This window comes from Meles meles, chromosome 4, assembly GCF_922984935.1.
Source record: "Meles meles chromosome 4, mMelMel3.1 paternal haplotype, whole genome shotgun sequence".
Taxonomy (NCBI): Eukaryota; Metazoa; Chordata; class Mammalia; order Carnivora; family Mustelidae; genus Meles; species Meles meles.
In genome coordinates, this window is record NC_060069.1 from 54493453 (window position 1) to 54518814 (window position 25362).

General features: G+C 37.5%; 1 protein-coding gene across 5 annotated transcripts in view; it reads right to left on the bottom strand.

The window, feature by feature from the left end:
* The window catches only part of VPS8 (VPS8 subunit of CORVET complex), a 270200-nt gene that overhangs the window by 167234 nt on the left and 77604 nt on the right, over positions 1-25362 (bottom strand). For 4 of the 5 annotated variants that reach the window (XM_046002698.1, XM_046002699.1, XM_046002696.1 and 1 more), the window contains 3 exons: positions 10885-10931; positions 5548-5770; positions 1911-2000 (listed from right to left, as the gene is read on the bottom strand). In XM_046002698.1, the coding sequence (XP_045858654.1) occupies positions 1911-2000; positions 5548-5770; positions 10885-10931 (360 nt within the window). Of the gene's footprint in view, positions 1-1910; positions 2001-5547; positions 5771-10884; positions 10947-25362 lie in introns of those variants that run through there. The other variant, XM_046002701.1, reaches the window with a different exon arrangement.

A 25362-nucleotide genomic window follows, 5' to 3' on the forward strand; every position in this document is an offset into this window, starting at 1 on the left:
ACCTATCCAAATCATTATTTAATAACAAATACCAAGCTCTTTCAGAAAACCATAAACTTGAAAACTTCTCTTAACACAAAATGAGTCACCCTTGAAGAGCTCAGCAGTCCATCTGAGATGTATAGGTATAAATGCAAACCAGACTTTGAAGAATGAAACACACACACAAACTAAAACTTAAAAAGCCCTAATAACAAAAACCACGCAATCATTTTTATCACCATCAAATGTATTGAATCAGAATCTATTTCTAAGGATTATTTTGAGACAAACTAGAAATTGTAGAGGTCACTTTTGGGCAACAGGCTTAAGCAATGGAAATCCGATCAAGGTCAAAGGGCCCACAGCTCCTACAGAGCAGAATGCAAACAGGTGGTGCAAACAGTCTCATTAAGTGACCACCTCGAAACAGCCACCGGCCCTAACTGACCAATTACAACAAGGCACAGTTCCTAAGATTACCAAAAAAGAGAAACTCCAAATATCCCCATATAACTGTGGCCCCTCACCATTGCCTTGTCGCAATCTCTCCTTTGCCTGCCACTCCCTTGCAGTGTATTTAATAAACTTTTCTCTCTTTTGTTCTTTCTTAGGTGAAGTCTTTTGCCTCAGACACCACACCACAGGCCCCCAGCTAAGGAGAGTAACCCTACATTTTGTGGCTGCCCCCATCTGATCACAAGACCCCCATAATTGAGATGCCTCATATTTGGAGGCCCATGTGGGGACCCTTTGTCCTCCCACGGGTCTCCCCAGATTCTTTAGGAATTTCTAGGGACTTTCCCTCAGTGGACCATCTAATGGGAGCATCTCACAGAAATTGCATTAATTCTTCCTAATTGTGGTTTAGTAGTGAGACAGAAAATATTTTTTACGTGCAGAGAGGTCCTGGACCTCACTGAGGACGCAGCCGACCTCTCTTTCCAGGGAAGTACTGGACTTTGATGGGGTAGCAGCTGAGAGGTGGTAAGTGTAAGGAATACTTGCTAGACACACAATCAGAGTCAAAACCAGGGGAAGAGGGCTGTGGCACTCATTCTGGAAACTGACCAAGAGAAGAGAAGTGCAACTGAAACTGGAGGAGTTCTGAATTAGAGTGATACTCACCTACCAACACCAAGTGTATTTAAGGAAGCCTAGAATATCACAAGATACCTGTTGGCTTAGTAATACGGAAGATAGTTTTGATGGCCAATAAATATGCAAAACAAAAAAAAGTTGCTTGGATACCTCCGCAGATGAGCCAGGTAATTAGTCATTGTAACAAAACAATCGGCTGGCAAGGTACTACATAAATCCACAATCCATTTTCTACAATTCTGTCCTCAATTTAAGGCAAATAACAAGATGGATATGGCATTTGGTTCTTGTTAAAATAAGCCCAAGTGCTTTTTAGTGGTAAGGAGAATAAATTCTAATGCATGCTGTAAATGCTGAACTGGGAAAAGCAACAAATCAGCAATTAACAAAGAATGATCTTTCACCGTTATCAGGACCTTCGTCCAGCACAATGTACCTACAAAGACTATTTCTCAATAGTACATTTACTACAAACAATAAGTATATAAAATAAATTTCTGATACCTTTTGGAAAACGTATAATAATATCAAAAACCTTAAACAACAACAACAACTTAAAGTCTAACAGGCAAGCATTACCTTTTATTTTATTTATTTGTTCCCTGGGATTTAAATACCTAATTATGCAGATAAAAGAGAAAGAAATGGCAGAAGGTGTGAAATTAAAGGGTACTTAAAGTCCCAAGCTAAAATGGGTGCAGGTCTAATAATAAATCTACAAGAAATTAAGGGACTAGATGAAAATAGAAACCATTCAAAGGAAATGGATAACAGGAAAAAGCCATTGACAGACAGTATTAAACATGTGTCCAAATTTGGAAGTATCTTACCTCCATTGGACTAATAAATTCATTCATGCCTCTGTTGTAGACATAGATCATAGCATCATACAGACGATTTTCCCAACACATGAGAACTACCTGTAAAAAAGAAGAGTTGTTTATTCCATACAATTCGGTCTCACCAATTATTTTCCTTAGAGCTTTAACAGTGGAGAAAAACGAGTACTCTTCCCTAACTTTTCTTAGTCCTTCTCTGAAAAAAACTGAAGTACAGTTGACTCTTAAACAACACGGAGGTTAGGGGTGCTGACCCCTCCCAACCCCTGCACAGTCAAAAATCCATACATCACTTTTGATTCCTCCAAAACCCAACTACTAATAGCATACAGCTGACCGGCAGTCTTAATGATTAACAGTCGAGCAACATCTATTTCATACATTACATGTATTATATTGTTTTCTTACTATAAAGTAGGACAAAGAAAATGTTATTGAGAAAATCATAAGGAAGAGGAAATACATTCACACTACTGTGCTGTATTTACTGAAAGAAATCCACATATGAACAGACCTATGTAGTTCAAAATCATGTTGTTCAAGGGGGAACAGTACTCAAACACAATGCCAGGGTAAGGGTTGTTGGAGGTTCAATATTACTTTTAATTATACAATAGCTACTTTTAAACATTCCCAATGTGTATTTTTTTCTCTATCCACCCCTTTTCCATATTCATTTTACCCTTGGTCAATAGCTCTACAAATTATTTAGTCAACATCTATATTCAGGCCCACTGCTAGCATCAGACAAACCCAGACTTGGTCTTACAGAATTACTGTTCATCTTGGACACTAACCAAAAGAAGGGAGAGGCACAAAAACAGTGTGAGCTCCAATTGAGGGAGATACTCAATTACACATTTAATTCATTTACAAATGTGATGTGTTACAAAGGAACCTGATTTGGTGTATGGAGTATTCAGGTCACTCCTGAGGAAGCAATATTTAAGCGAGGGCCAAAAGAATGCACGTATAGGAGCCAAAAGCAGAGATGGAATCTAAGGACTATGCAGGCTGAAGCAGTAAAGATGAAAGTCTCAAGGCGGCAAGAAGCTTGAAGTGTTTAAAGCTGAAGGGAAATTAATTTCAGAAACTATTTAGAAGAGGAACAGCGACGATTTGCAGTGTACCCTATATCCCGCTCCTGTGAAGGCTATATTATACTACAGTGTCAAGGGAAGAGGGCTGAAGTAGACGAGGAGAGGGGGCAAAGGAGAATAAGGAGCGGCAAGAGAATTAAGAGGAAAAACAGAAGCGAAGGGTCATGGGAGAATCTTTGTAGACTAAAGCATATTCTGGGCCCTCTTCTCTCGTCTCACTACCCTCTCTCAGCCAGTGCTGTGTTCATACATCTCTGTACTGATGACTAACATATTTATCTCCCCTCTGACTCACATCCAACCACTTATTTGATATCTTTACCTGAATGTCTAATAGCTATCTCAAATAAAATGGCAAAACAGAACTCCTGATTTTGTCTCTCAAACTTAGACCTACCCAGTCTTCCAATCTTCTTAGTGGAATCACTATCCACCTTTATCTCGCACCAAAAAACTAAGCATCATCCTTAAATTCTCTTTCCCACACTTCCACACCCTTCCATCCAATTCATCAGCATATCAATCCTACTGCCAAAACATATCCAAAATCAGGCCATCACTCTCCATCTCACTGCAACCATCTCCTGGACCCGTGCCTAACTAACCTCCCTGCTTCTTCTGTACTTGGCTCCCAGCTGCATTCTGTTAGCCCTAAAGCAAACCAGAGTCATCTTGCTTAAAACCTTTTAATGATTTCCCAGAGCACTCAGAATAAAATGGAAAAATCTATACCCTGCCCTGAAAGGTCTAAATCTCTTTCAACCAAGCGCCCAACCTGTTTGCCTTTTATCTGTAATGTTAACATTCAAGGCATTTATTTTTTATTTTTTGCATTAGTTGTTGCTTTTACCTGGAACAATCTTGTCCAAGATTCCTCTGCATTACTGATTTCTTCTTGTCATTTGGATTTCAGACTCAATGTTACCTCCTCAAGAAAATTTTCTGCAGTTAAGCAATCTAAGATAGCCTCACATTCTCTTTCTATATACTGCCTGACTTTTAACATCACTTATTTTTTTATACTTCTGCCTTATCTGTTTACTCTCAAACTTTTGGGCTAAAACGTAAGCCTCTGAGAAGATAAGTGTTATCTACTAGGGTCACTGAAGCCCCTCGGAACCTGACAATCAATGCTTCTTGAATTAACAAACAAATGCTACAGAAAGAGTAAGTAAAATGTGAAAAATTGGATTTGATAATAGTGGACATGGAGGGCATTGCTGACTCCACTGAAAGCAAGCCTGGAAAGTTATTAGGATGTGGGAAAATGGAAGTACAACCTAAACAATGCTGTCAAGACTTCTGGCTGTGACTGGGAAGAGTGACATGGGGCAGTAACCCACAGGGAAGAAGGCCTCCTATGGAGAGAAGGGAAACTAAAAAGAAGATTTTTTAAATTGTTTTAACCAAAAAAAAAAAAAAAAAATTAGAGAATAGTTATACAGTGTTGGGGGAAAGCTAAAAATATTGGGAAGACAAGAAATGAGAAATTTCTCTTATACTGGTGATGGGTGATAGGTAAATAAAACTAGATTGATAGCATGTTCTCAAATCACTGGAACTATTACTTGATATGAAAACTATGTTAAATACCCATACAGCAGTAAGGAATGCATAAAAGAGGATCTGGCTTTACTTTGCAAACTCACAGCCATTCATAAAGAGCTTCCAGGAAGAAAACAAGAACCATTTCTCCAAGCTGTTTACTTTATGTGAATTTGCACATTAAAACAACAACAACAACAACAACAACAATAAACTACTACTTTTGGTCTTCCTAAGATCTTTTAAGTCATCCATATTTTAGCTCAACAGGGCTTCCTTATTAGCATCTTTGTACCTCTGAGCCTCTGTAGGAGGAACATGCCCATCACTAGGACTAATATGGAATTCAAGCATTAAGAGTGAAATGTCTAAGGCAAAGTATATACTGCTCCTCAGTTAAAGACTGAAACCTATTGTGGAGACCTCAGATAGATTGGAGGTATGTTTACAAACAATGGGCTGGCTGATCAAGCCAAGACATCCTGTAATTTGCTTCTTATACTATATCATGCATTTCAAAACTCAACGCATGAAAGTTATCAACTCTGGACACACAAAGTAGCTTTTTGAAAAATGGCATCATACTCTGAAGTAAAAATACTCCTTATTCACACAAGAGTACTCATAGTTGAAATTCACTTGCAGGTGAAAACTGTACTAGTGAACAAACAAACAGATGAAGAAGGGTCAGTCAGTAAGCATCTACTGAACAACTACCAAATGTAACTTTATGCCAGGTGCTGTGGGGAATGTCAAAGAAATAGAAGACTCTTGACTCACAGGAGTTCATAATCCTGTTTTCATTAAGGAACAGTCCTAAGAAATATATTGACAAATACAAGTTTAAGAGACATCTTACCAAAAGTGCTCAGTAAATAAATGGGGTTGATGGAAGGGACAGTGGGGCCCAATCAGTCAGAAAAGTATAATCATTAAAGGAATGGTGTGTATTCTGTATATTAGTGTTTTTTCTATAAACTCACCTGCTGAATATCTAGGCTGGTGATATCCATATGTACAATGAGGGCTTCCACATTTTCCATTAACTTTTTATCTTGAAAGTGAACAATCAAGTCTTTCATTACCTGTGGGGTCATCCCCACCAATTTATCACTTAAAATATATGGCTCAAGGCACTCCAAAAACACTCCTTTGGCCACTGAATTCTCACTTAGTTTGTCATACATTTGGCTAAATAAAAGATCCCTGTAAAAGAAAAAGAAAAAACACTTTTCGGAATATTCTGAGCATTCACTAAATTCAGTCTGTTTCTCTTTTTCCTATTTCAACTGACAAGTTTAACAAAAACAGTAACAATACTAGCACAGAGCTTTATATTGTGAGAAACATTTTATATGTAGTATCTTAATGAATTCCCCCAATATTTTTACAATCAAGAAAAACTGAATAAATTACTTGCAGAAGGTCTCATAGCCAACAACTGATAGAATCAGAATCTGAACTCAGCCTTCTGACCTAAATCCTCTGTTGAGTCTATTATGGCACACTGCTTTTTTTTTTTTTTTTTAAGATTTTATTTATTTGACAGAGAGAGAGAGATCACAAGTAGACAGAGGGGCAGGCAGAGAGAGAGGGGGAAGCAGGCTCCCTGCTGAGCTTCTCGAGAGCCTGATTCGGGGCTCGATCCCAGGACCCTGAGATCATGACCTGAGCTGAAGGCAGAGGCTTATTAACCCACTGAGCCACCCAGGCACCCCACACTGCTTCTTAAAGACAATGGTGATGTCAGGGGTAGTATAGTGAACATGACAAAGTAGAAAAAATATGAAAAAGACCTATTCCTAGGGATACCTAGCTGGCTCAGTCAGTACAGCATGTAACTCTTGATCTTGGGGTAAAGATGTGAGCTCTCTCTGTCAAATAAATCAATAAAATCTTAAAAAAAAAAAAAAAAGGACTATTCCTAATTTATCCTTTCTTCTTTCCTGATACCTAAATATTCCCAACTGATCTCCAGAGTCAATATATTTCTTTACCTAGTTCTTATCCCTTGCTTCCTCAAGGGTTTGGGTAGTGATTATTGATGAAGAGGGAGAAAATGTTCATTTAAAAAAATATATCTAGAATCTATCTTATTGCAGAAACAAATTTTTAAATTAATCTAAATGTACCATACTCTATATTTATTCCATATTTCTTCTATAAATAGTCCATAAATAATTTTATGCTCATCAGAGAATTCTAAATTCCGCTTTCTGTAGCATTATGTAAGAAGCATCATTCTAAGATACTACCTACTATTTAAACTTACCATTTTGTCTGCCTCACAATGTTTCACCAAATTTACACATCAGGATTTACTTAAGTATTCCTGTAGTGTTGGATGTATCACTTACTTCCAGTATTTTACTGTCATGAGTGATGCCACAATGAACATCTACCTAGTCTTTCCCGTTTGGGGGACTTAATTCCTCAGTCATTCTACTTCTAGAAATTCACCTTAAGTCAAAAGATGTGAAAAATTCTGTGGCAATTCAAAATGTATTACTAAATCATCTTCAAAAAGTTTCACAGCACCAATTTATATTGCCACCAGCAATGTAGAACTGTACAGTTTCACCAACAATTATGTTTGGTTTTTCTACCAGATAATTTAATAAGTGTAAATGAGGGGCACCTGGCTGGCTCAGCAGGTTAAGTGTCTGACTTTGACTCAGGTCAGGATCTCAGGATCCTGGGATCAGGCTTCCTGCTCAGTAGGGAGACTGCTTCTCCCTCTCCCTCTGTAGCTCCCCCTGCTTGTGCTTTCTCTGTCAAATAAATAAAATCTTTTTTTGAAAAAGTACAGATTAAAGAATAACACTGTTTTTAATTCTCTGATGACTGACAAAATTCAATGTTTTCCATGTTCCCATTCATACATTGTACTACTTTATTATCATTCGCCCAATTCATTCATTCCCTTTTGCTGTTTAAGAAAAAAAAGTGCTTAGTTTCCTGGGTGCGTCAGTCAGTTGAGCATCCTTCTCTTGGATTGTGCTCAGATCATGGCCTCCTAGGTCCTGAGACTGAGTCCTTGCTGGGGCTCTGTGCTCAGCAGGGAGTCTGCTTGAAGATTCTCTCCTTCTGCTCTTCCCCCTCAACTCACACACGTGCTCTCTCTCTCTCAAATGAATAAATAAATCGTTAAAAAAAGGAAAGAACTATGCTAATTCTATTTATCTGTTAAGACCATTTTTTACTGAATGTGTTCTCTCCTTATATGTGCATCATGTCACTTGTGAAAAGTGGTAGCTGGTTCCTCTGCAGGTTTGGTCTATCCTAAATTCCACAAAAAGGTGAAGAAAGATTCTGGAAGGAGCAGAATTGGATCCTTGCCTCATGTGAAGTCCTGGAAGGGGACAGATGTTAAGAGAACTGGCTACAAATGCACCAGAAGCACATGCCACTTTTCAATAAACAGTATATGCAATATCCTGGGAGGGAAATCCATACCCATTTATTTTTTCCTTATTTCCACAAATGTAATTTTTATATCCATTTTCCCCTCTGTTACATATTCCTCATGTAAGTTTCATTTTAATCAATAGTCCATCACATTTTTGTGATTACCAATTACTAACCAAGTAAAAGAAACTGAGATTAATGAAACTTTATTGCAACAAAGATAAAGAGTAACAAAGTAACTCTAATGAATATAAAGAAAATGCCGTATTTGCCAGCACTTTCACTCTGTAACGGGTTGTTAAAAACAACATGCTAGGGAAGATAATTATATTTTAGTTCAATACCAAAAACCCTAGGGAGGAAAATTAAAGAGTGAGAAATTCAGTCAACAGAGCATAAAAGATGACAAAGCAGGCAGTCCTGTAACAAACAGCAGCATGTAATGCTGGGTAAGGTTAATGGCCAAAACTATATGTTTCTTTCTTAACCAGTCAGAGCCTATAAATAAAGACGCAAGAAAAATAAATCAGCAACTCCTATTAGTATCCCTACTTTAACAAAAAAATAAATAATTAATTAATTAAAAAATTCAAAGACATGTTCTCATCATTTTGGGAGAATATTTATTAGATCATCAAGGAAGGAAGAAGAAAGAAAAGTACATACCAAAAAAAAAAAAAAGTGTTTAGCTCTTGTGTTTCTTTCTATATTTAGGAATTATACGCCAGGGTGCTGACTTTGTTTCCTGAAGTCTTAACTTCAAACTGCTGTTTATCGCTTCAAACTTAGCCACCCTGTAGCCACTGTAACACAAAATCCATTCTGAGTAATGGAGGGCCAAAGAGGTCTTCTTTCTACATAACTTCACTTTAAGTTTATGCTCATATTAAAGACATTATCTGGGGTTTACCATTCATAACTTCAAATTGAAGGAGAAAATGGCCAAATTCACTTTGTGCATTATCAATTTTGCAATTTTAAAAATCTGAAAAAGTAAGCTTTGATTTTAAGTACAAACTCAGACTGTCAGAAAGGAAGCAAGAGCATTAATCCTTAATACTTGCCCGTCTGAATGACATACGTAACTGGAGCCAGGTAAATAAATCCCCTATCAATGTGAGCTGGACTTAATAAACTCAAAGTTGATCTGGGTTGCTCTCCTTATTTATAAAAGTAATGACAAAGTTCAAATGAACTCTAAGAAATTATGTTCAAAATGCTCTATTCTCTGACATAAGTACCACAGTTTGTGAAGCTTTCCTTTAAAAAGGCACTTAATTCTGGTAATGGTTGTACAACTCTGTGAATCTACTAAAAACTACTGAATTAGGGGCTCCTGGGTGGCTCAGTGGGTTAAAGCCTCTGCCTTCGGCTCAGGTCATGATCCGGGGGTCCTGGGATCGAGCCTCGCATCAGGCTTTCTGCGTGGCGGGGAGCCTGCTTCCTCCTCTCTCTCTGCCTGCCTCTCTGCCTACTTGTGATTTCTGTCTGTCAAATAAATAAAATCTTTAAAAACAAAACAAAACTACTGAATTATACACTTTAGAAAGGTTGAATTTTATGGTATCTGAATTATATTTCAATATAGCTGTTATAAAATAAAAAAGGCATGGCATCTTTTCCCCCTAGCTTTGATGTTTAAAATAGTAACATGCAGTTATCAAGAAAACAGCATCTAAAACATCCAGTTTCTCAACCACGCTTGATAATTACAATCTTTCTGTTTCTCAAACAATAATATTAATGTTGAACAAGAATAAACAAACACCCTGGCTATGAAAGGCCACTTCTGGTTCACTTCAGATTTAACAGAAATATTTTGGAAACAAAACAAAATATTTCTGAAAGAAATAACCCATTTTTTCATTTCCCCTATATCATCCTTCATCTTACAACTACTGTGGCCATTTTAACTCTACACCACTGTGAGATTAGTATTCACCTATCCACAATAGCAACTGTAAGTCACCCTGCAGACCAAGAGGTAGAATTATTTCATTAATTCATCCATCAGGTACTAAATAGCTATTTTGTGTCAGGTACCATTCTAGGTAGAAATAATCCATTTTACAAAGGTAAGCCTTCTTAATCTAAACAAAACTCAGTCTTAAGTACTTTATTTTAACTCATAATTATGTCAATTTGAAGATCTGGACTGATTCCAGTACTTATTAGAATTCAGTACATCTCTACATTTCAAATTCCTCATCTGGAAATGGGAAAAACATTACCTTACACAGCAATTATGAAGATTAAAGAAAATATGTAAAACTGATCCATAAACTATTGAGCTGCTTTAAAAGATAAATAACAAGGAAGGGAGTATGAAAAGTGGGGTAAAGAGAAAACCAAGTTACGAAAAGCTGTTATGGCTCTTAGCAAGAGAGGAGCTATTATGATTTTAAGTGTGAAAAAACTGTAAACTAGTAAAGATCGGTTAATTTGTATTGTTACCATTTAAACCCACAAAGCCAAATCAAGAGTTTATTAATACTGCTATCTTTTCAACAAAAGGTTTTAAAACCAACAGAAAAAGCACTCTGAATTTTGTCCTTTTTTGGGTGCTGTGTAAAACTGTGTTTCACTGATAGCTCATCGAAGAGGATATATATACAGGACATGAATCATACACTTTAACTTCTAAGATCTTTTAGTAGGATTGCTCTTCTGTAAGTTATGTTTGCCTCCACTATCCAGCCACACAAACACATAGATGATACACCCACAGCATCTATTTTAGAAAAGTTAGTTTTAGTAGATAAATGCACTGAAAATTGTTAATTAAATTTCTGTAAATTAAACTTTCTTAAAAAACATATCCAAATTCATAGACTTCATACCAGTAAATTACAATATAAGCAAGAAACAATCTGGGTTCAAAATAATGAATCTGGCAGGCAGTGTATACTTACTTTCGCTCCAACAGCAGGCAGTAATCAACGATGACAGGCACCATGTCCTGAAGAGAAACCATAAAGCATTAGCACCACACCTCTGTCCCATGGACCCGTGGTTCAACATAATCAAAGTGGTCTGCTTAAGACACTGGTAAGTTGTTGGGAGAATAGAACTTTATACCATGCTTTTGTTAAGTAATTTGGCGCTAGGAGTCAAAAGTCTTAAAAATGTGAAAAGACTTTTACCTAGTAATTCTAGCTGGAAATTTATCCTAAATACATTTAAGAAAAAAAGTGTTTAATGCATTAAGGTATTCACTGCAGATCTATAACAGAAGCAACAGGAGAAGAGGGAGGAGAGGAAGAAATGGGAATTAAATATATAACATGGGAACGTCATTAAGTAAATTTGCTATTGAAGTAAAATATGTAGATATTACAAATTTACAAAGTTTACAACAATGTAACAAATTTTAGGTGAAAACTATGCATTTATCTCACTACCTTATAAAGAAAATTTGCAAAGGAAAAGAAAAAAATGTTAAGAAAATACATCAAATTGATAACAGAATACAGTTGGTCTTGTTGGTGGCTCAGGTGATTAAGGTTGTCCGCATTTTGTCACAATCCTCCAAACCAGCTATTTTAAGGTTGATTTAACTTCTCGGTTTCATAACATTTTGACTGCTTTAAATTCACCTTGTATAGACTTGTATCAGTGAATGGCAACCCATAATTTTGGCCTTTTTCAAGAGAAACAGAAGCTTATTATTACTGGAAATTGTCAAGTAACCAAGCATTAGATTTCAGTAGTACTCTTTCATTTTCTGCTGGCTGCAGGGAAATGGTTTCCTTTAAAAAAAAAAAAAAAATCCTAGAAGGCCTAAGTTCTAGGCAGGGAAAAAATACCACCAGGGGAGAAGGAACTATGTGAAGAAGAGAATACTACACGCTAATACTTGTTTGACAAAACAAATAAAACCAAGGAACCCTTACTATTTGACCTATAATCCTGAAACAATTATGAGGTTATACATGACCAGTTTGCTTCCTTTAGTCACCAATAGTTCTTTAAGTAAGATTTTAAATCTTGTTGTGAGTCTTCAAAAACAGAACTAAAATAATTGAAAAGTGTTAGGTTATGTGAAAAAATTATGTGACAAGTGTTCGAGTTACAGCAAGTGTCAACCCTGTGTGAGAATACAGTGGGCCAGATAATCTGGAGAGAAAAAAAATCTCCCTAGATATTTAATTAAAATTCCTTACAAAACATGGCTGAGTTCCTAAGAAAGTAAGGGCAATACGATTCTAAAAATGAAAAGGGAACTGAAAACCAAAGCAATAAACGTTAAGCTGTCACTGAGATTGTCTTATATATTTGTTGGTCACATTAAGAGCTTGGATTTTAATGTCAGAAAGAAGCTGAGACCTTAGATGCTTGCAACTTAAAAGACTGAAACAACTATCTTCCTAAAACCAGGATTCCTGAAAAGCTGCATCCTTAGTGAAAGGAAAGGGGGTGAGGGAGATCTGCCTAAAAGCCTAGGAAGAGGACAAGAAAGACTGTCTTAGCTTGGATTCAGTGGGGGTAAATCTGTATTCTGTGAGAATCTATAATCAATATCCTGTTTGTAGGTGGATTTGAGATTTGAATTTACACTGTCTCCTTAGGACAGGAAAAGTCAAGGAAGAAATGAACATAAAAGATGATTCTGAGAAAGGATACTCCTGGGGCACTTAAAAGAGAAGCAAATTCAAAATTTCTCTGGAGACAGTACTTAACACAGGCAAAATAAGTTCTACTGATAAAGACCTACTGAAAATGTGTTCTAAACAAAAAATTTTAAAGCACCACATGAAATAATGCACCATGAGTAAACATCAGCAGAAACTACAAACAGCAGAGGTAGACTCTTAAAACTTCAAGTATTATGAGAAACTATTAAATATATTTAAAATTACTAAATGCAAAAATTAAAGAAGTGCTTGGCCTAGTACTAAGTACTAAGGATCCACTTACTAGAGAGAAATCGAGACTGAAATCATCAGATTCATACATTAAGCACAGATCACTATAGTGATTTTATGATGGAATATTTGGAAAACCAAGACTGAAGGGAGAAGGCTATTACAGCAGTCAAAGTGAAATGGGGACTAAACTAGGGTAGTGACGGTAGATCTAAAACAGCAGACAGAATTAAGAGCTATTTATAAAGGAAAACCTGAGCTTGGTGACAGATTGGTTGTGGGCTGGACAGGACAGGAAGGAGTCTATGATAACTCCCAAGCTTCTAGCTTAAGTGACAGCTGAATGAAGATGTCACAAAATGAAATAAAGAGCATAGGTAGAAGTGTTAGAAGACAGAAACTAAGTGCAGTTTAGACTATGGCAGATTTTAGGAACATCTTTACTTAGATGCTGAATTATAAGAAACTGAGTAATTTAAAACATCAGGCTTAGAATTATAGATTTCTAGGAGTGCCTGGCCTGACTCTGTCAGTAGAGCATGCAACTCTTGATCCCGGGGCTGTGAGTTTGAGCCCCATGCTGAGGTAGAGATTACTTTTTTAAAAAAATTTTTTAGTTAAAAAAAAAAAAAGAATTATGGAAACAATGTATATGAATAAACTTGTCCTGGGATAACAAACAGAGCTAGAAACCAGTGGACAATGAACTATCCTAAGACTAAGAGCTACACTATGGTCAGAGGATAGAAACAAAATCCAACTCAAGACTGATCACAAAGGTATAAAAATCAAAAGGGCACACAGTTACAGATAGCTAAAGGACACAGAGCTTCAAAAAGGAAAGGTGACTGTCACTCTTTAATACAGCACTGAGGATGGATAAGATCTGGAAAGTGTTTATTGGACTTAGAAATTTGAATATCATTGGTACCTTTAATAAGTCGGTGTTTTATGTTCCTGATTAAACAGTAAGTACAGTGATCGGTGACATCCAGCTTACAGACAACTGAGTGGTAAAGGCAGTACTTGGTGGTATGTGAGGAGAACGGAGGGAGAGAAAGAAGAGGAAGGAAGAGGGGGAGGGAAGGGGTCACGGGAGGAAGAGGGAGGAAAAGAAACAGAAAACACCAATATATGTATAACTGGAATTCCTGAACAAGAAAACTCCAGCAGTGCAATTGAACAAACAGTTCAAGATACAACTCAAGAAAACTTTCCTGAAAGTAAAAAAAAAACAAAACAACAAAACAACAAAAACAACAACAACAAAAAAGAGAGAGCGAGAAAGACTTAAATTTAGATATCGAAAGAACACATCATATATTATAGACAAAAATGGCCTTAAAATGGTTACACTGAGACCCAGTGCAGTAAAGTTACTGGATTCCAACAAGTAAAGAGATAGCCAGAAGAAATGATAGGCCAGTTATGAAAGGGAGGAAAACATGTGCCAAGCTTATGATTTCCCCCACAGTGGTATTCAATGCCAGAATGTCAGAGGGCAGTATCTTCAAGATCCGTAAGAAAAGCCAAAATGTTTTTCAATATAAAAGCTAGAGTCCAACAATTTGAAGACTTAACAACTCAAAGAATATTGATTTCCTGAACCTTTCTTCATGAAACAGCTTCAGCAACTACGAAATGGCCAGGGAGACCATAGCAAAAGCAATGGTGATCAGCACGAACTACATCTTTAAAAAAAAAAAAAAAAAAAGGTAACAGCAAAAGTAAAACAAACTGATATCCTCTGACGATGAGTAAAAGATCTATATTAAGACAAACTGGGAGGAGAAAGGAAAGAAGGTGGGAGGTAGAAAAGATTCACTGGCTTCATCTATAAGGTGGTAGTCAAAAGATATCCTTTAAAGCTCACAATTAAAACTGGAATTAAAAGCCTGTTTTAACACTCCAAGAGCAAATGCTCAGATAATGGTTAAAATGTGGTAATGAAGAAGGGGTTGAGGTGAGAGGAAGAAGAAAAGGTATGCTAATTTTTAATCACTGCATGGGGAACTACACTTTTAGCTAATCCTAAAGGTAATCATTGGAATTAAATACACATTCCCAATTATCAGAAGTACATGCACAAATAAGAAATAGAGAAAGTGGTTAAAGGCTTCCTTAAAAATATAAAAAGAAAATACATTTGGCTTACCTCCCTTAAAAATCTTAAGAATTTTTAGTATCTTTGCTGAGAAAAGCAAAAATTTGATGTCTCAAAAAAGTAAACCCCCAGCTCTATGTAGTAAACAAATACAAATACAAATACAAAGTGATCCAGAAAGAGTGAAAGTAAAAGAATAGGCAAAAGTACACCAAGCAAAGAAAAATCAAAGGTGTGATATTTCTATCAGATAAAGTAAAATTCAGGCTAAAAGGGCAATTACATGAATAAATAAATCATAATGAAGATAAACTTCCTATTTCTATAGGCTAAATTACTCTAATAGTACATACTAAATTATACAATGCTAACATTCATAAAGCACAAGATGGAAGGAAAAATAGAGAAAAGAACACAATCCAAAAGGCACTTTACTTCTCACTGTCCATGAGAAATCAGGTGGAGAACAATGAGCAACGATTTAAAAGATCTGTAGAAAATCTGATAATGAACTATTCTCTGTGAATACACACAAAGCACTATATTTCAAATGCTCACTGAACACTAATGAAAACTACATACCTTGAGCCACAAAGAAAATCCAAATAAACTCCCAAAGATAGTACACACAACATTATCTGATCATGATACAATAAAACCAGAAAGCAATCACCTATCAGAAAATAAGGTACCCTTTCCACTTAAAAATAAACCTTCTCGGAGGAGTCAAGATGGCGGAAAAGTAGCAGGCTGAGACTACATCAAGTAGCAGGAGATCAGCTCGATACCTTATCTAAACATTGCAAACACCTACAAATCCAACAGGAGATCGAAGAGAGGAAGAACAGCAATTCTAGAAACAGAAAATCAACCACTTTCTGAAAGGTAGGACTGGCAGAGAAGTGAATCTAAAACGACGGGAAGATAGACCGCGGGGGGAGGGGCCGGCTCCTGGAAAGCGGCAGAGCAACGGAGCACAAAATCAGGACTTTTAAAAGTCTGTTCCACTGAGGGACATTGCTCCAGAGGCTAAACCGGGGTGAAGCCTCTGGGTCAGTGTGGCCCCCAGTCCCGCAGGGTCACAGAAGGATCGGGGGTGTGGGAGTGTCGCAGAGCTCGCAGGTATTAGAACGGAGAAGCCGGCTACAGAGACAGAGCCGAGGACTGAGCTCTCAGCTCGGGGTTACCTTGAACTGGTTGCAGGCTGGGTGAGCTCGGAGCGCAACTAGAAGCTGGGGATACGGGAGTGATTGGGTGCTGTCCTCTGGGGGCGCACTGAGGAGTGGGGCCCCGGGCTCTCGGCTCCTCGGGGCCGGAGACTAGGAGGCCGCCATTTTCATTCCTGTCCTCCGGAACTCTACGGAAAGCGTTCAGGGAACAGAAGCTACCAAAAGCGAACCCAAGCGGATTATTTAGTCTGGACCGTAAGGGCGTTGCAATCCCGCATCGGGCAAAGACACTTGAGAGTCACTACAACAGGCCCCTCCCCCAGAAGATCAACAAAATATCCAGCCAGGACAAAGTTCATCTATCAAGGAAAGCAGGTTCAATTCCTAAGACAGCAGCGGAAATCCAGACGAGGAGAAAGCAAAGCACGGAACTCATGGCTTTCTCCCCATGATTCCTTAGTCTTGCGATTAATTCATTTTTTTTTTTCTTTTTTCAATTTTTTTTTCTTCTTCTGCTAGATTTTTTAAAACTTTTACCCTTTTCTTTTTTAACGTTTTTTGACTAGTTTATCTAAAATGTATATTTTTTCTTTGTTTTATTTTTAAAATTTTTTTCTTTTTTTTCCTGAACCTCTTTTTATCCCCTTTCTCCCCCCCACAATTTGGGGTCTCTTCTGATTTGGTTACAGAGCATTTTTCTGGGGTCTTTGTGACCCTTTTAGTATTTTATTTGATCCTTCATATCCTCTTATCTGGACAAAATGACAAGGCGGAAAAAATCACCACAAACAAAAGAACAAGAGGCAGTACCGAAGGCTAGGGACCTAATCAACACAGACATTGGTAATATGTCAGATCAAGAGTTCAGAATGACGATTCTGAAGGTTCTAGCCGGGCTCGGAAAAGGCATGGAAGATATTAGAGAAACCCTCTCTGGAGATATAAAAGCCCTTTCTGGAGAAATTAAAGAACCAAGTTGAAATCAAAAAAGCTATTAATGAGGTGCAATCAAAAATGGAAGCTCTCACTGCTAGGATAAATGAGACAGAAGAAAGAATTAGTGATATAGAAGACCAAATGACAGAGAATAAAGAAGCGGAGCAAAAGAGGGACAAACAGCTACTGGACCACGAGGGGAGAATTCTAGAGATAAGTGACACCATAAGACGAAACAACATTAGAATAATTGGGATTCCAGAAGAAGAAGAAACAGAGAGGGGAGCAGAAGGTCTATTGGAGAGAATTATTGGAGAGAATTTCCCTAATATGGCAAAGGGAACAAGCATCAAAATCCAGGAGGTACAGAGAACCCCCCTCAAAGTCAACAAGAATAGGTCCACACCCCGTCACCTAATAGTAAAATTTACAAGTCTTAGTGACAAAGAGAAAATCCTGAAAGTAGCCCGGGAAAAGAAGTCTATAACATACACTGGTCAAAATATTAGATTGGCAGCAGACTTATCCACAGAGACCTGGCAGGCCAGAAAGAGCTGGCATGATATATTCAGAGCACTCAATGAGAAAAACATGCAGCCAAGAATACTCTATCCAGCTAGGCTATCATTGAAAATAGAAGGAGAGATAAAAAGCTTCCAGGACAAGCAAAAACTGAAAGAATTTGCAAACACCAAACCAGCTCTACAGGAAATATTGAAAGGGGTCCTCTAAGCAAAGAGAGAGCCTAAAAGTAGTAGATCAGAAAGGTACAGAGACAATATACAGTAACAGTCACCTAACAGGCTAATAATGGCACTAAATTCATATCTCTCAATAGTTACCCTGAATGTTAATGGGCTAAATGCCCCAATCAAAAGACATAGGGTGTCAGAATGGATAAAAAAACAAAACCCATCAGTATGGTGCCTACAAGAAACCCATCTTAGACGTGAAGATACCTCCAGATTTAAAGTGAGGGGGTGGAAAACAATTTACCATGCTAATGGGCATCAGAAGAAAGCTGGGGTGGCAATCCTTATATCAGATCAATTAGACTTTAAGCCAAAAACTATAATAAGAGATGAGGAAGGACACTATATCATACTCAAAGGGTCTGTCCAACAAGAAGATCTAACAATTTTAAATATCTATGCCCCTAACGTGGGAGCAGCCAACTATATAAACCAATTAATAACAAAATCAAAGAAACACATCAATAATAATACAATAATAGTAGGGGACTTTAACACTCCCCTCACTGAAATGGACAGATCATCCAAGCAAAAGATCAACAAGGAAACAAAGGCCTTAAATGACACACTGGACCAGATGGACATCACAGATATATTCAGAACATTTCATCCCAAAGCAACAGAATACACATTCTTCTCTAGTGCACATGGAACATTCTCCAGAATAGATCACATCCTGGGTCCTAAATCAGGTCTCAACTGGTATCAAAAGATTGGGATCATTCCCTGCATATTTTCAGACCACAATGCTCTGAAGCTAGAACTCAATCACAAGAGGAAATTTGGAAAGAACCCAAATACATGGAGACTAAACAGCATCCTTCTAAAGAATGAATGGGTCAACCAGGAAATTAAAGAAGAATTGAAAAAATTCATAGAAACAAATGATAATGAAAACACAATGGTTCAAAATCTGTGGGACACAGCAAAGGCAGTCCTGAGAGGAAAGTATATAGCGGTACAAGCCTTTCTCAAGAAACAAGAAAGGTCTCAAGTACACAACCTAACCCTACACCTGAAGGAGCTGGAGAAAGAACAAGAAAGAAACCCTAAACCCAGCAGGAGAAGAGAAATCATAAAGATCAGAGCTGAAATCAATGAAATAGAAACCAAAAAAACAATAGAAAAAAATCAATGAAACTAGGAGCTGGTTCTTTGAAAGAATCAATAAGATTGATAAACCCCTGGCCAGACTCATCAAAAAGAAAAGAGAAAGGACCCAAATAAATAAAATCATGAATGAAAGAGCAGAGATCACAACTAACATCAAAGAAATACAGACAATTATAAGAACATACTATGAGCAACTCTACGCCAACAAATTTGACAATCTGGAAGAAATGGATGCAGTCCTAGAGACATATAAACTACCACAACTGAACCAGGAAGAAATAGAAAACCTGAACAGGCCCATAACCAGTAAGGAGATTGAAACAGTTATCAAAAATCTCCAAACAGGGGCTCCTGGGTGGCTCAGTGGGTTAAGCCGCTGCCTTCGGCTCAGGTCATGATCTCAGGGTACTGGGATCGAGTCCCACGTCGGGCTCTCTGCTAAGCGGGGAGCCTGCTTCCCTCTCTCTCTCTGCCTGCCTCTCTGTCTACTTGTGATCTCTGTCAAATAAATAAATAAAACCTTAAAAAAAAAAAAATCTCCAAACAAACAAAAGCCCAGGGCCAGACAGCTTCCCAGGGGAATTCTACCAAACATTTAAAGAAGAACTAATTCCTATTCTCCTGAAACTGTTCCAAAAAATAGAAATGGAAGGAAAACTTCCAAACTCATTTTATGAGGCCAGCATCACTTTGATCCCAAAACCAGACAAGGATCCCACCAAAAAAGAGAACTACAGACCAATATCCTTGATGAACACAGATGCAAAAATTCTCACCAAAATACTAGCCAATAGGATTCAACAGTACATTAAAAGGATTATTCACCACGATCAAGTGGGATTTATTCCAGGGCTGCAGGGTTGGTTCAACATCCGCAAATCAATCAATGTGATACAACACATTAATAAAAGAAAGAACAAGAACCATATGATACTCTCAATAGATGCTGAAAAGCATTTGACAAAGTACAGCATCCCTTCCTGATCAAAACTCTACAAAGTGTTGGGATAGAGGGCACATACCTCAATATTATCAAAGCCATCTATGAAAAACCCTCCGCAAATATCATTCTCAATGGAGAAAAACTGAAAGCTTTTCCGTTAAGGTCAGGAACACGGCAGGGATGTCCATTATCACCACTGCTATTCAACATAGTACTAGAAGTCCTAGCCTCAGCAATCAGACAACAAAAAGAAATTAAAGGAATCCAAATCAGCAAAGAAGTCAAACTATCACTCTTCGCAGATGATATGATACTATATGTGGAAAACCCAAAAGACTCCACTCCAAAACTGCTAGAACTTGTACAGGAATTCAGTAAAGTGTCAGGATATAAAATCAATGCACAGAAATCAGTTGCATTTCTCTACACCAACAACAAGACAGAAGAAAGAAATTAAGGAGTCAATCCCATTTACAATTGCACCCAAAACTATAAGATACCTAGGAATAAACCTAACCAAAGAGGCTAAGAATCAATACGCAGAAAACTATAAAGTACTCATGAAAGAAACTGAGGAAGACACAAAGAAATGGAAAAATGTTCCATGCTCCTGGATTGGAAGAATAAATATTGTGAAAATGTCTATGCTACCTAAAGCAATCTACACATTTAATGCAATCCCTATCAAAATACCATCCATTTTTTTCAAAGAAATGGAACAAATAATCCTAAAATTTATATGGAACCAGAAAAGACCTCGAATAGCCAAAGGAATATTGAAAAAGAAAGCCAAAGTTGGTGGCATCACAATTCCGGACTTCAAGCTCTATTACAAAGCTGTCATCATCAAGACAGCATGGTACTGGCACGAAAACAGACACATAGATCAATGGAACAGAATAGAGAGCCCAGAAATAGACCCTCAACACTATGGTCAACTAATCTTCGACAAAGCAGGAAAGAATGTCCAATGGAAAAAGACAGCCTCTTCAATAAATGGTGCTGGGAAAATTGGACACCCACGTGCAGAAAAATGAAATTAGACCACTTCCTTACACCACACACGAAAATAGACTCAAAATGGATGAAGGACCTCAATGTGAGAAAGGAATCCTTCAAAATCCTTGAGGAGAACGCAGGCAGCAACCTCTTCGACCTCCACCGCAGCAACATCTTCCTAGGAACATCGGCAAAGGCAAGGGAAGCAAGGGCAAAAATGAACTATTGGGATTTCATCAAGATCAAAAGCTTTTGCACAGCAAAGGAAACAGTTAACAAAACCAAAAGACAACTGACAGAATGGGAGAAGATATTTGCAAACGACATATCAGATAAAGGGCTAGTATCCAAAATCTATAAGGAACTTAGCAAACTCAACACCCAAAGAACAAACAATCCAATCAAGAAATGGGCAGAGGACATGAACAGACATTTCTGCAAAGAAGACATCCAGATGGCCAACAGACACATGAAAAAGTGCTCCACATCACTCGGCATCAGGGAAATACAAATCAAAACCACAATGAGATATCACCTCACACCAGTCAGAATGGCTAAAATTAACAAGTCAGGAAATGACAGATGCTGGCGAGGATGCGGAGAAAGGGGAACCCTCCTACACTGTTGGTGGGAATGCAAGCTGGTGCAACCACTCTGGAAAACAGCATGGAGGTTCCTCAAAATGTTGAAAATAGAACTACCCTATGACCCAGCAATTGCACTACTGGGTATTTACCCTAAAGATACAAACACAGTGATCCAAAGGGGCACGTGTACCCGAATGTTTATAGCAGCAATGTCTACAATAGCCAAACTATGGAAAGAACCTAGATGTCCATCAACAGATGAATGGATAAAGAAGAAGTGGTATATATACACAATGGAATACTATGCAGCCATCAAAAGAAATGAAATCTTGCCATTTGCGACGACGTGGATGGAACTAGAGCGTATCATGCTTAGTGAAATAAGTCAATCAGAGAAAGACAACTATCATATGATCTCCCTGATATGAGGACATGGAGATGCAACATGGGGGTTAGGGGGATAGGAGAAGAATAAATGAAACAAGATGGGATTGGGAGGGAGACAAACCATAAATGACTCTTAATCTCACAAAACAAACTGGGGTTGCTGGGGGTTGGGAGAGAGGGAGGGGGTTATGGACATCGGGGAGGGTATGTGCTATCGTGACTGCTGTGAAGTGTGTAAACCTGGCAATTCACAGACCTGTACCCTTGGGGATAAAAATACATTATATGTTTATTAAAAAAAAAAAAAAATTGGAAGGGGAGGCGAACCATAAGAGACTATGGACCCTGAAAAACAACCTGAGGGTTTTGAAGGGTTGGGGGGTGGGAGGTTGGGGGAACAGGTGGTGGGTAATAGGGAGGGCACGAATTGCATGGAGCACTGGGTGTTGTGCAAAAACACTGAATACTGTTATGCTGAAAAAAATAAATTTAAAGAAAAAAAAAAAGAAAAAAAAATAAACCTTCTCTAAAACTCTTCAAAGAAAGAATACCAAAGTTGAAGATTACATATGAAGACAATAATGAAAGTGATACATATTGAATTGATGGCCTTAAATAAGTCTATAAATTTGTATTTTTAGAACACTCCATCCAAAAGCATCAAAATACACATTTTTCTCAAGTACACAGAACATTCACTAAGATAGGTTATGTATTTTAGGCCATAAAACAAGTTCCAAATTTAAAAAGATTGAAGTCATATGAAGTATGTTTTCTGACCACAATGGAATTAAATTAGAAATTAACCAAGTAAAAATGACAAGATGACATCACTACAGATTCTCCAGGCATAAAAAGGGTAATTATAATGTCATGAGCAATTTTTTCCCAATATAGAAAAAATATATAACCTCCTAAAAATTTGCACTGGTAGTTAAAAACCTCCCTACAAAGAAAACCCAAGGCCTTGATACTTTCAATGGCAAAGTCTCTTAAACATTTAAGGAAGAAACAATGCCAATTCTATACAAACTCTTCCATAAAGTTGAAGAGCAGGGAATAATTCACAAAGAATTCTATGAAGCCAGGACTACACCAATCCCAGAACTACATTACATTACAAGAAAGACATTATAAGACATTAAAGACATTACAAGAAAACAGATCATCATTCCTCATGAACACAGATGTCCTTATAAAACAGACGATATATTTTAACCACATGACTTTGTCCCAGGTATACCAGGTTGATTTAACATTCAAAAATTAATCAATACAATTCACCATATTAACAAATGCAAAAAGAAAAACTGCGATCACCTCTATAGACACAGAAAAACAGTTTGACAAAAGTCAACAGCATTCATTCCCCAAAATAAGACAATCTTAAGAAATTAAAATAGAAATTCCTCAACCTGATAATAGGCATCTTTGAAAAACTATAGCTAGCAACAAATTTATAAATCAAAGATTGATGCTTTCCCAGTGACACTGGAACAAGACAAGGATGTCAATTCTCAAAATTTCTATTCAGCATCATACTGGAGGCTATACTAGAAACAGTGGAATAAGACCAGAAAAAAAACAAAAGTCATTCAGATTGGAAAAGAAGAAATAATTCTATCTTTATTTGAAGACAACATGATTATCTATGTAGAAAATCCGGTAGACTATTACAGCTAATAAAGAAGAAGGAGTTTATCAAGATTGCAGGATGTAAGTTCGATATACTAAAATCACCTGCTTTTCCATATATTAGAAACAAACATGCTGAAACCAAAATTAAAAAAAAAAATACGATTTATAATAGTGTAACAAAATAAATACTATGCAATTATCAAAGGGAAAAAAGACATTCTCTATGAACCAATACAAAAAGATCTCCAAGATATATTAAGTGGGAGAATAGTACAAAATCACATATGTAGTTTTCTATTATTTATGCTAAAGAGAGAAAAAATATGAATGGGTGGGTGGCTAAAGCTGTGTATATTTGCGTGTATTTACGTAAAGGAAATCTGGAAATATACATAAAAACTTAGTTACAATGGTAAGAGGCAGGTGGGAACTGGGCAGATGGCATCAGGGTGGAAACAGACTTTTCATTGTATACATTTGCATACTTTTTGATTTTTAAACCATATAGCTGTATAATTACAAATTAAAGTGAATGCTTAAAAAAGAACAGACTCAGGTAATCCAACAATGCATAGTCAATCTCAACACTACAGAAATAAGTAGGTCACTCAAAGACACAAGGATATACCCAAATACGTCTAAGCTATATAAATATAGCTTATAAATAAATAAATAAATAAATGCACTATATAAATATAGCTACAGACCAGGGACGTTGCTAGGTTTGACTGATAAAGAGTTAACAAAACAGGGGCGCCTGGGTGGCTCAGTGGGTTAAAGCCTCTGCCTTTGGCTCAGGTCGTGATCCCAGGGTCCTGGGATCGAGTTCCGCATCAGGCTCTCTGCTCAGCAGGGAGCCTGCTTCCTGCTCTCTCTCTCTCTGCCTGCCCCTCTGCCTACTTGTGATCTCTGTCTGTCAAATAAATAAAATCTTTAAAAAAAAAAAAAGAGTTAACAAAACAGACATATCTTATAGTCTGGTACAAAGATTTTTTTTTTTAAAGTAGTTAACAATGAAGTATGATGAAAGTGGAGAGAGGGGAAATGTGAAATGCCAGGGAAACTTACAGCAAGGAGGCCTCACCTAAGTCGGCCTTCCTTGAAATGGGACATTTAAATGAATACCTGAGAGACAGCAGTGACCAACCAAACTCTAGGGAAGAATGTGCCATCCAGTGAGAGGGAACAGTACCTTGAAGGGAGTCCAGACATAACAGACAGCAGAGAACCTTGAAGACTGAGAGAGACATTGTGACCAGAGCACCGAAAATGAAGATTGGCACTGGATGAGGAAGGGAGAATGTGCAAGGTTCTGGACTTTATTCTAATATAACGGAAAGCCACTGAAGGGGCTTAAGCAGAGAACTAAGATTAAAAATTAAGAATTGTGACACTGTTACAAGTGGTTTGGTTTTAGAATACATGTGCAGGCTTAAATGACTTCTTTGCAAATCTCTACTATATGCCACTTCCCAACTTCTATTCTCTGCAGCACTTTTTAGTTTTCTTGGCCTAAACTCTCTCCAGTTCCAAATTTCTGCTCGTTCCCTTTTCTTTTGTTATCCAAGGAACCTTGAAATGCCTTAAAAAGCCTTGAAAAGAGGTTACATAGGAGACTTCCACTTTCAGGGAACTAGAGCAGACATTTGTTCCTATCTCACTTACTAATGTAATTAAAAACCCTGGACAATATATACAACACAAACAGAAGACTCTGAAAGATGGAAGAAGGCAGACCTGCTGGGATCTCAGGACCTAAGGAAAGACACGGTGGTGAGCCTCCTGGTTCCTTTTTACCATATATCCCAGACTTGGAACTGAAGAAGCTTGATAACCTGGAAATGCCCATGCATACAGACAGAAAAAGGCTCCGTGAAAGCTACTCTCTCTAGCAAAA